A 10,827-nucleotide genomic window follows, 5' to 3' on the forward strand; every position below is an offset into this window, starting at 1 on the left:
TCGCTCCGGCGCCGACCAATGGAATCTCGCCCCGCCTCCGTGACGCGCAGCCCGCCTTGAGGCGCCGACCAATGGAAGCGCGGGGCGGCGGCGTTTGAAAGCGCCGTGGGAGGGGCGGGGGCGCCAACGGCCCGGCGGGGCGCTGAGGCGAGGGGCGCGGCGGGGGCTGCCGGGAAGGGGGCGGACCGCGGCCCGCCGGCATGGCGCACAAGCAGATCTACTACTCGGACAAGTACGACGACGAGGAGTTCGAGTACCGGTGAGGCGGGGGAGAGGAGTCCGGTGATGGCTCCGGGGGGGAAGTCCCGGTAACCGCTCCCTGGTGGGGGGGGGGGGAGGGCCAGTAACGGTTCCCCGGTAGGGCGGGAAGGGGGTTGTCCTAGTAACGGATCCGCGGGGGGGGGGGGAGGGCGGGGTGTCCCGGTAACGGTTCCCGGGGCGGGGGTTGGGACAGTAACGGTTCCCCGGTAGGGCGGGAAGGGGGTTGCCCTGGTAACGGATCCGCGGGGGGAGGGGGAGGGTGGAGTGTCCCGGTAACGGTTCCCTGGGGGGAGCGGGGTGTCGCGGTAACGGCTCCCTGGTAAGGGGGGGGGGGGGTCCCCGGTAACGGATCTCCGGGGGAGAAGGGGCATCCCGGTAACGGCTCCCTGGTAAAGGGGGGTCCCAGTAACGGCTCCCCGGGGGGGAAGGGTGTTGCCCTGGTAACGGCTCCCCGGGGGGGCGGGGTGTCCCGGTAACATCTGCATGGTAAGGGGGGGGTGTCCCCGGTAACGGTTCCCGGGAGGGGGTCCCCAACTCACGGCTCCCCGGTGTGGGGGAGGCCGTTAACGGGTCGCTGGGGGTAGGGGACAGGAGGGGAGTTACCGGTGAAGGCGGGGGGGGGGGTGCCCCATAACGGCTCCATACCGCGGGGGGGGGGGGGGGGTCCCCGGTACCGAGCTGAGCGGCGCGGGGGGCGCAGGCACGTCATGCTGCCCAAGGACATCGCCAAGCTGGTCCCCAAGACCCATCTGCTGTCGGAGTCGGAGTGGCGAAACCTGGGGGTGCAGCAGAGCCAGGGCTGGGTCCATTACATGATCCACGAACCAGGTGAGCCCCGGGCGGGGGGCGGCGGCGGCACCGGGGGGGGGGCCCGGCTGACCCCCCCCCCCCCCCCCCCCCCCCAGAGCCCCACATCCTGCTCTTCCGCCGCCCGCTGCCCAAGAAACCGGAGAAGTGAAGCAGCCACCGAAATCCCCGCTTCGTCCGAGTTGAGCCAGCACCTTCCTCCTCCTCGGTGTTACCGGATTGGGGGGGGTTCACCCCCGTGCCGCGTCGGGGGGGGCCCGGTGCCACCCGGGACCCCCGGCGCCGCACCCCAAAGCTTCAATAAATGGATGTTTGGGAGCTCCCGTCTGCTGCCGTGCTGGGGGGGGGGAACACACACACGGGCTGAGAGGCTGCCGGTGCCTCGGAGCGTCCCGCCTGGGCGGTGGGGCGCCCTCCCGGTAACCGGGGAGAGGAGGGCTTCCCCCTCCTCCCCGGGCTCGGGGGGGGGGGGGGGCTCCCGGTGCTTTGGGGCATCGGTAAGATCGGGGGGGGGGGGGGGTTGGGGAGGTCTCCGGTGCCGGGCGGGGCTGCCGGTGCCGCGGGGAGCGCACGTCGGGCGGACCCACGGCCACACCGGGTTGGGGGGGGGGAAGCGAGCGACCCCCCCTGCCCGCCGCCATGGTTCCGTCCCCGCGTGTTCCCGCCTCCCGACCAATCCGCGCTGGCAGCGTCCGGTGACGGGCGTGTCCCCCGGCCAATGAGAGCGCGGGGGCGGTGTGGCGGCCTGCGCCGGCGGCCGGGTCCATGTGGGGGGCGCTGCGGGGGGCGCGCGGGGTCCTGGGCGCCGCCGCCTCCCGCCCCATGGCGGCCTCCGGCCCCGCGGCGGCCCGGGGTTCCCCCGCCACCGCCGGCATCATCGTTATCGGCGACGAGATCCTCAAGGTGCGGCCGGGGCCTGGGCCTGGGGCGAGGCGGGGGCGAACCGGGGCCTGCTCCCGGGCCGCGGCCTAGCGGGCCCGAGGCGCCCCGCCGTCACGGGTGTCTCCGTCCCGTCCCCCCGCAGGGCCACACGCAGGACACCAACTCCTTCTTCATGTGCCGGCGGCTGCGCGCCCTGGGCGTGAAGGTGGCCCGGATCTCGGTGGTCCCCGACGAGGTGGACGCCATCGCCGGCGAGGTGGCCGCCTTCGCCGCCCGCTTCACCTACGTGCTGACCTCGGGGGGGATCGGCCCCACGCACGACGACGTCACCTTCGAGGCCGTGGCCAGGGCCTTCGGGGAGAGGGTCGCCCCCCACCCCGAGCTGGTGGCCCTGGTGCACAAGTTCTTCGGCAAGACGGACGCGCAGTGCCCCGAGATGAAGCTGGCTCGCGTCCCCGAGTCCTCCCGCCTCAACTACGGCACGGACGGGCGCACGGGCGGTGCTTTCAAGTACCCGCTGGTCAGCGTACGCAACGTCTACATCTTCCCCGGCATCCCGGCGCTGATGGAGCGCGCCCTGGACGGCCTCGCTCACCTCTTCCGCAGCGAACGGACCCGCTTCCACTCGCGCGCCATCTACGTGGCGGCCGACGAGCTCCTCATCGCGCCCGTGCTGGACCAGGCCGACGCCGCCTTCCAGGGTCGCGTCAGCTTGGGTTCTTACCCAGACTGGGCCAACAACTACTACCGCGTGAAGCTGACGTTGGACTCGGAGTCGGAGCAGGACCTGGAGGAAGCGTATCGCTTCTTGACGGAGAAGCTGCCGCCGGGCATTGTCGTGCCGTTGGTGACGGACTGCGTCTCGCCGGCAGCTGCGGAGGTTTACGGCCTGGCTGAGTCAGGTACAGGGAAGAGGTGCTGCAGCACGGCTCGGTGCCTCTGCACTGCTCCTGCGCGGACCCTGCGGCCCAGCAGGGCAGTGGGAAGAGCGGCCTGGGAGCAGAGCTTGCCTGTTCTGGTGCGCTGGGGGGCTTGAGGGGTGCTGGTGCTACAGCTGCAATGGGCTTTGTCCCACACAGGTGGGAGTGGGACCCGTAAACCCAGTTAGAACCAGCTGGCGCCGGTCCCCGAGAGCTCAGCATGCGTTAGGGGGAGCGGTGCCGCGGTTCCCCCGCGCAGGCAGGATCCCTGTCCCATCCGTGGCGCAGACCTGCGGGTTGCGCAAGCTCTTGGCTCCAGGTTGCGGTGCCGGCGGTGGCTCCGCCGTGCATCTGGAGACAAGACATGCCCAGAGGGCGAGGTGCCGCAGGCCCTGGGGCAGCGCCGAGGCAGTCTAGCCCTGGGCGGGCGCCGACCATCCCCTCCCCGGCAGGCTCAGCCCTGGGGGAGAAGGTGGCAGCAGCGCTGCGGACCATCGAGGAGGCTTTGGACCGGTACAGCCTGGCCCAGCTCTGCGTGGGCTTCAACGGCGGCAAGGACTGCACGGCCCTGCTGCACCTTGTCCACGCCGCCGTGGAGAGGTACCCGGCTGCGGGGCTCTGCCAACCCGGCCTGGGGCAGGGGTGAGGGGGTCCCACGGGCACCGGCCGGGGCTCCAGGGCTCTCCCCTGCCCCGCTCCGGGGGAAAAAGCGGATTCCTGGGGCGCCGCTCGTGAGGACTGGGCGGCTGCCCTGCCTCCGGTTGCTGTCTGCCGGAGCCCAGCTGCGACAGGTCTCTCCCCAGGCGGTACCCGGCGAGGCAGGAGAAGCTGCAGGTGCTCTACATCCGCATCGTGTCCCCCTTCCCCGAAATGGAGCAGTTCATCCAGGCGACCGTCCAGAGGTACGGAGCAGAGAGGAGTGGGCCGCCGGGCAGGGGGATGAGCAGCGTTTCCCACAGCCCCTGCAGGCAGCTGCCCGTCCTTGCCTGCACAGGTACAAGGTCCAGCTCTGCACGGTGGAGGGCTCCATCCGGGAGGCCCTGGCCTGCCTGAAGGAGCAGCAGCCGCAGCTGGAGGCCGTCCTGATGGGGACGCGGCGGACGGACCCCTACTCGCGCACCCTGACGCCCACCTGCGTGACGGACCCCGACTGGCCCCGCTACATGCGGGTGAACCCTTTGCTGGTACGTGGCCTGCGCCGGCACCGGGGCTGTCCCGGCTCGGCAGGGGAGCGAGCCTGGCAGGTTAAAGTGACACGGCTGGAAGCCGGCGTGAATCCACCTCCATCCCGGAGGACTTCCCTCCCAATTCCCCCTCTCCCCAGAGCATCTCCTGCCCCATTGCGTGGCCGTGGGTGCCCCTCGCTGCCTGGTGCTGTCAGGCAGGGCTCGTTCCTGCCCGCCGGGGGCTTCTCCTGCGTTTGGGGAGGCACTGGGAGGGACTGGGGTGCTCTGGGGCCCTGGGGACCAGCTGGCTCTCCCGTGTGCTCTTGCCGGGGGCCGGCTGGCTTCCGGGGGCGAGGGGGCAACCCACCTGCCTCTGTGGCAATCTCTGCCCAATTCCGCTTGCAGGACTGGACCTACCGGGACATCTGGGAGTTTCTGCGCAAGCTCTTTGTCCCCTACTGCATCCTCTACGACAAGGGGTGAGCGACCGGTGCTGCCCTCCCTGCTGGGCACGGCTGATGTCCCCGGCCGCAGCCTTGCAGCCGCCTTCTCCCTCCGCAGCTACACCTCCCTGGGGAGCATGGCCAACACGCTGAAGAACCCGGCGCTGCGCTACACCGATCCCCGGGGCCGGGAGAGCTACCGGCCCGCCTACGAGCTGGAAAACGAGGAAGATGAGCGCACCTCTCGCCAGTGAAGGCCTGCGGGCTGAGATCGGGGAGATTCTGCTGGGACGCTGCCGGCGGTCGGCTCCCCTGCGGACATCTCTGGCGCTGCCGGGGATGACACTGAATAAATCTGCTGCCTGCCAGCACTGAATAAACCTGCTGCGCTCAGCCTGCGGTCTGCATCGTGCTCGCGCTTGGCCCTGCCGGTCCCTTTGGGGCCCGTGGGGCTCTGGCGGGAGCGGGACAGGGCGTGAGGTCAGCTCTGCCCGAACAAAAGGGTCCGCGGGCAGTGCCCCCTCCCCGCGCCCACTATTGTGGAGGCTTTTGAAGCGCGGAGAATGGAGCAGGTTCCAGCGCTTGCCAGGGACCCGCGCGTCAGCCTCGCCGCGTCAGACCCCGCTGATCCCTCGTCGGCCATGCGACTCCTCTGGACTGCGGCGGCCCGGCTGCCGAACCCTCCCAGGCGAGCGGCGCGGGCCGTGGCACTGCCGGCATCCGCCGGGGCCTCCCTGGGGCTGCGCCTGGGCTCCTGGCTGCTGCGGCTGCTGCGGGAGTGCGTCTACCTCCTGCTCTGCAGCTGGTGCATCCGCGAGCTGCTGGACTAGGGACCAGCTCCCCCCCGACGCCGCAGGACCCCCGGCAGCCCCTGCCTGCCCCTGCACCGTGGGTGAGTGCCCTGCCCTCAGCTGCCTGCTCGGCACCGTGCCTGGGGGGTGACAGAGTGACGGGGGCCCAGCTGTGGCGCTTGGGGGGTGACAGGGGCCCCACAGTGGTGCCTGGGGGGTGACGGGGCCTGGCTCTGGTGCCTGGGGGGTGACAGGGGCCCCACGGTGGTGCTTGGGGGGGTGACGGGGGCCCAATGGTGGTGCTCCTGGGGGTGACAGGGGCCTCACAGTGGTGCCTGGGGGGTGACGGGGCCTGGCTCTGGTGCCTGGGGGGTGACAGGGTGACAGGGACCCCACCGTGGTGCTTGGGGGGTGACAGAGGTCCAGCTGTGGTGCCTGGGGGGTGACGGGGCCTGGCTCTGGTGCCTGGGGGGTGACAGGGTGACAGGGGCCCCACCGTGGTGCTTGGGGGTGACGGGGCCTGGCTCTGGTGCCTGGGGGGTGACAAGGTGACAGGGGCCCCACCGTGGTGCTTGGGGGGGTGACAGAGGTCCAGCTGTGGTGCCTGGGGGGTGATGGGGGCCCGGCCGTGGTGCCTGGGGGGTGACAGGGTGACAGGGGCCCGGCCGTGGTGCTTGGGGGGAGACAGGGGCCTGGCCATGGTGCCTGGGGGGTGACAGGGGCCCCACAGTGGTGCTTGGGGGGTGACGGGGGCCCAATGGTGGTGCTCCTGGGGGTGACAAGGGCCCCACAGTGGTGCCTGGGGGTGAGAGGGGCCCCACGGTGGTGCTTGGGGGTGACGGGGGCCCAACGGTGGTGCTCCTGGGGGTGACAAGGGCCCCACCATGGTGTCTGGGGGGTGATGGGGGCCCAGCTGTGGTGTTTGGGGGGTGATGGTGGCCCGGCTGTGGTGCTTGGGGGGTGACGGCGGCCCAACGGTGGTGCTTCTGGGGGTGACAAGGGCCCTGCAGTGGTGCCTGGGGCGTGACGGGGGCCTGGCCGTGGTGCCTGGGGGGTGACAGGGTGACAGGGGCCCAGCCGTGGTGCTCCTGGGGGGTGACGGGGTGCAGCTGTGGTGCCAATAAGGGGGTCCTCACCCCCTGTGCCTCTCTCCCTTCCCCAGGACTGCTTGTCACCCCATGCTGATGGACCCCCAGTGCCGGGACCCCACTCCAGCCTGCGTCCCCACCCCCCCGGTCACAGAGACCCCAATAAACCTGCGCAGCGCCTGACCGCCTGGCCGTGTTTGGGGAGGGCTCTGGGGACGCATCACCCCCAAAACCCTCCCAACCCTCGCCCCGGGTAGGACCCAGGCACCCCAGCCTGCACCGTCACCTCCGCCTGCGGCCGAGGGGCCCCGGGCCCCCTGGGGCCAAGGGCAGGAGCCGGGGGCCGTGGCTCTGCTGGCCCCTCCGCCGGCTTTATCCCCGCACGTCACTCAGCCCCTTGTTTAAAGAGCGTCTCCGCTTGTCCCCGCTCCAGGCCGTTTCCTGCCCCAGCCCCGCACACCCAGCCAGCACCGGCGCTGCCAACAGCCGGCGGGAAGCAGCCGAAGCAAAATGTCCCCAAAGGGCCTGGCTAGAGCTGCGGCAAAGGTCAAGGCCGGCGGGACGCGAGGGGCGCCGGGGCCCTGCCGCGGGGCTGGCTGGGGGTCCCCCAGCAGGCTGAGCCCGCCGTGCCCCGGCGCTGCTTGCGCCGGTTCGGTGCCGGTGCCTGGCTCCGGTGCAGGGGCTGCCCGCGGCCCTGTCCCCGGCGCAGGGGAAGCTCCGCGTGCCCCGGCCTTGGCGGCAGCGCCTGGCGCCAGCGCAGCCTCCCTTATCTCGGCGGGAAGTCGGGAGCAGGAAGCGCGGCCCCACGCGGGATAAGGGTCCCGTTTACATTAGCCGCTTTGTTGTGGAGCGGGCTCCCACCCTCGCCCGGCGCCTGCGGGGGGGCCCCGGCCGCAGGGAGGGCTGGGGGGCGGCAGGGACCCCCGCCCGGGGTGCCACGGGGCGCTCGGGCACCTTGCACCTGCTGCGTGGGCACAGGCAGGGTTGGGGGCTGCCGCGACGGCGCGCTGCCGCTGCGCCCCACCGCTCCCCGTTGCCCAGGTCGGCTCCCGCAGCCGGACCCTGCCCTGTGGCACTGGTGCCATCCGGGCTCCCGGCTGCGGCCGACGCGGCGCTGGGCATTGCTGCCCACCGGAGCCCACGCGTCTGGCGCCTGCCGCGTCCTGGCCTCGGCGTCGGCTCGGCCCCGGGGCTGGCCGGGATGGGGCGAATCAATGAATTCCCCAAACGGGGAGATCCGGGGGAGGGGAGAGTCCGTCCCGGCACAGGAAAAAGTCCTGGCAGCAGCGCGCCGCAGGCAGAGCGGTGCTGGCCGCCCCGAGAGCGCGGCCCCATGTGCAGCCCCGGCTCCTCGCACCCAGCTCCACCACCCGCCGTGAGTGAGACCCCCCCCTTCCCCAGAGACCCCTCGCCCAGCCCCGCGCCGGGAGGGTGGCAGGGGGGCGGGTGGGTGCTGCAGGCAGGGGCGCGCAGACCCCTGCCCTCGCCGTCCCGGCACGGGCAGGTTCCCCTGCACAGGGGGTTGGTTTTGGGGTCATGTCCCGACGTGGCCTCGGGGACACCCGTCCCCCTGGGAGCAGCGCTATGTCCTCGCGTACGCCGACGTGGGGGACAAGGACGCGGGGTGGCCTTGCCAGGGCCCCGGCGGGGAAGGGGAGTGCGGCTCTGCCAGGGCGGGAGGATGCAGTGGGTCCCCGATGGGGACCCCCGCGGTCGCAGCACCCTCCCGGCGCGGGGGGTGACGCCCGTCCCCATCCCGCAGGTCGTCCCCGCCACCGCCCCATGTTCCGCTCACGCCGTGCCGGGCTGGTGAGGCGGCTGTGGCGGCAACGCTGCATGGCAGCCGGCCCCGAGGAGGGCCCCGGTGCCCTCAAACCGGCGGCGCACGCCCTCTTCAAGAAGCTGAAGGACGAGGAACTGGAGCTGTTGGTGCAGGCGGTGGAGAGCCGGGGTGCCTGGGAGTCCGGCTGCGTCTGGGCGCCGCGGGGGGAACCGCGGGGGGCCAAGCAGGCGCTGCCCCCCCAGGTCCTGCTCTGCCGTCTCTACCGCTGGCCCGACCTCCGCCAGCCCCACGAGCTCAAGCACCTCTGCTACTGCGCCGGGGGCCGGGGGGGCTGCGGGGACGTGGCCGTGCTCTGCTGCAACCCCCATCACTTCAGCCGCCTGGCTGTGCCCGGTGAGTGCCGGCAGCTCCACCGGAGCCCCCCCCTTGCCCACCCACCCTCCGACCCCTGGTCTCCAGGGCCGGCTCGGGGCTCCGGCGGGCTCAGGGGGGCTCCGGGAGGGCGGGATGTGCATCCCAGCCCCTCACCCCCTTCTCTCCCCCCCCAGAGACCCCGCCGCCCCCCTACTCGAAGGCGCCCTGTGGTCCCTCCTGGCCAGAGGAGCCCCAGCACCCCGGCACCCAGCTCCTGGAGTTCAGCTACAACGGCGGGGACTGGCGAGGTAAGAGGGTGCCACCGGGTTGGGGGGGGTCAGAGGGTCCCACCGGGTCGGGGGGGGTCAGGCAGGGCTGGCCCCACCACCCGCAGCCCCGATCCCCCAGGGAGCTCTGCCCTCACCCCGCTGCCGGTCGGGGTACGGCGGTGCCGGACGCAGAGCCCAAAAATTGGGGAGCAGAGCCGGCAGGAGGAAAGGCTGCGGTGCGGGGCGAGGGGTTCCTGCCGGGGGACCAGCCCGGGCTCGGCCCCCCCACCGCAGCTCCTGTTATTTTTGGCGGCGCCGGGCTCCCCACCGGAGGAAGCGCTGCCCACGGGGACGCACACAATGTGCCTTGACGCACACGGCCGCGGCTCCAGCCTGGCTGCTGGCCACCGGGCCGCTGGCTGCCGGGGCCCCACCTTCCCCTCGCCCGGGGACCCCCCTCACCGCAGTCCCCAGGGAGGGTGGCCAGGGACGGCCCAGTCCTACGTGCCGGCACGCAGCGGCTCCAGTGACTCACGCCCCGCGCCAGAGCCTGTGCTGGGACATCCGCGAGGCGCCGCGTCCATCCGTCTGTCCGCTCCGCCGGCCCCTGCGTGCCCTCCCCATCACCTCTCCCCTTGGCCCCTCCGGCTGCGCAGCGGCGGGTGGCTCTGCCCGTCGGTGACGGCTCTGCTTTCCCCCACCAGACACCAGCCTCTCGTGGAGCACCGTTAAGGATGGCTACTGGTGCAAACTGGCTTACTGGGAGCATCGGACGCGCGTGGGCCGCCTCTACGCCGTGCACGAGGCGTCGGTAAACATCTTCTGCGAGCTGCCGCGGGGCAGCGGGTTCTGCCTGGGCCAGCTGCCGGCCGCCCACCGCAGCCGCGCCGTCCGGCGAGCCCGCGGCAAGATCGGCCGGGGGCTGCTGCTGAGCCGGGAGCCGGGCGGCGTGTGGGCTTACAACCGCAGCGAGCACCCCATCTTCGTCAGCTCGCCCACCCTGGGATCCCCCGGCGCCCGCGGGCTCACCGTCCTCAAGGTGCTGCCCGGTTACTCGGCGAAGGTGTTCGACTACGAGCGGGCGGGGGGCGCGGGGGGCTGGCGGCTCCCCGGGGAGGGTCCCTGCGACCCCCACAGCGTCCGCATCAGCTTTGCCAAGGGTTGGGGACCCTGCTACTCCCGGCAGTTCATCACCTCCTGCCCGTGCTGGCTGGAGGTCCTGCTGAACCGGCCGCGCTGAGGGGGGCCAGGGAGCCCCCCGAGGTGGGGGTACGGGGACCCCGAGCCAGGGGGCCCTTTCGCTGCCCCCCACCCTTCCAGGACCCTCGCTGGGACCCTCTGCCCCAGCCCCATGGGGGTCCAGTGCCCCCCCTGCCTGGCTCACCGCCCTGCCGGCACCCACCGCCCCCGGCCGCGGGTCTCTCGCTGACGCAGGGCACTATTTAATCTCTTTTTTTTTTTATTTTAATGGTTAAATTTATTTTAATTTATCTTATTTTTGTAAAAAAAGAAAAGCAGGATGCGGGACTCCCCCCTGCACGGTAGGCAGCCGGGTCCAGGCCCGGGGAGGGCGGCCGGGGGGGGGGGGGGGGGACGCGGGGGAGGCGGTGGGGCAGAGCCCCAGGGCGGGGGAGGGGGCTGGGGGCCGTGGCAGGCGGGGGGGGACGCGGAGCGAGCTGGGGGTGTGGGGCAGGCGAGCACAGCTGGATGGGTGTGGGGTAGGTGAGCACAGCTGGATGGGTGTGGGGTAGGTGAGCACAGCTGGATGGGCAAGGGGCAGGCAGCGCCCCTGGGTGGGTGCTGGGGCAGGTGAGCACAGCTGGAGAGGGCTGGGGCAGGTTCTGGGGCAGTTGAGCACAGCTGGATGGGTGAGGGGCAGGTGAGCACAGCTGGATGGATGTGGGGCAGCTTAGCACAGCTGGAGAGGGCTGGGGCAGGTTCTGGGGCAGGTGAGCACAGCTGGATGGGTGAGGGGCAGGTGAGCACAGCTGGATGGATGTGGGGCAGGTGAGCACAGCTGGATGGGTGTGGGGCAGCTTAGCACAGCTGGAGAGGGCTGGGGC

The 10,827-nt window shown here is 72.1% G+C and overlaps 3 protein-coding genes across 3 annotated transcripts; all 3 read left to right on the plus strand.

Moving 5' to 3' along the window:
* Window positions 1-79: 79 nt before the first annotated feature.
* On the plus strand, window positions 80-1,386 carry CKS1B (CDC28 protein kinase regulatory subunit 1B). The gene is made up of 3 exons (XM_087772157.1): window positions 80-259; window positions 962-1,089; window positions 1,167-1,386. Exons 1-3 carry the CDS (start codon window positions 201-203, stop codon window positions 1,217-1,219), a joined length of 240 nt encoding a protein of 79 aa, XP_087628283.1. The 5' UTR covers window positions 80-200; the 3' UTR covers window positions 1,220-1,386.
* Window positions 1,387-1,812: 426 nt separating this feature from the next.
* Window positions 1,813-6,538, plus strand: FLAD1 (flavin adenine dinucleotide synthetase 1). The gene is made up of 8 exons (XM_087772184.1): window positions 1,813-1,971; window positions 2,093-2,852; window positions 3,323-3,470; window positions 3,674-3,772; window positions 3,865-4,054; window positions 4,442-4,515; window positions 4,598-5,371; window positions 6,433-6,538. Exons 1-7 carry the CDS (start codon window positions 1,834-1,836, stop codon window positions 4,731-4,733), a joined length of 1,545 nt encoding a protein of 514 aa, XP_087628310.1. The 5' UTR covers window positions 1,813-1,833; the 3' UTR covers window positions 4,734-5,371; window positions 6,433-6,538.
* Window positions 6,539-7,312: 774 nt separating this feature from the next.
* On the plus strand, window positions 7,313-10,226 carry LOC148053915 (SMAD family member 6-like). Its single transcript, XM_087772528.1, has 4 exons — window positions 7,313-7,733; window positions 8,121-8,534; window positions 8,690-8,803; window positions 9,469-10,226. Exons 2-4 carry the CDS (start codon window positions 8,141-8,143, stop codon window positions 10,002-10,004), a joined length of 1,044 nt encoding a protein of 347 aa, XP_087628654.1. The 5' UTR covers window positions 7,313-7,733; window positions 8,121-8,140; the 3' UTR covers window positions 10,005-10,226.
* Window positions 10,227-10,827: the final 601 nt, after the last annotated feature.

Source organism: Nipponia nippon, unplaced genomic scaffold, assembly GCF_047370975.1.
Source record: "Nipponia nippon isolate SJK-2023a ecotype South Korea unplaced genomic scaffold, ASM4737097v1 scaffold_36, whole genome shotgun sequence".
In the NCBI taxonomy this organism is placed as follows: Eukaryota; Metazoa; Chordata; class Aves; order Pelecaniformes; family Threskiornithidae; genus Nipponia; species Nipponia nippon.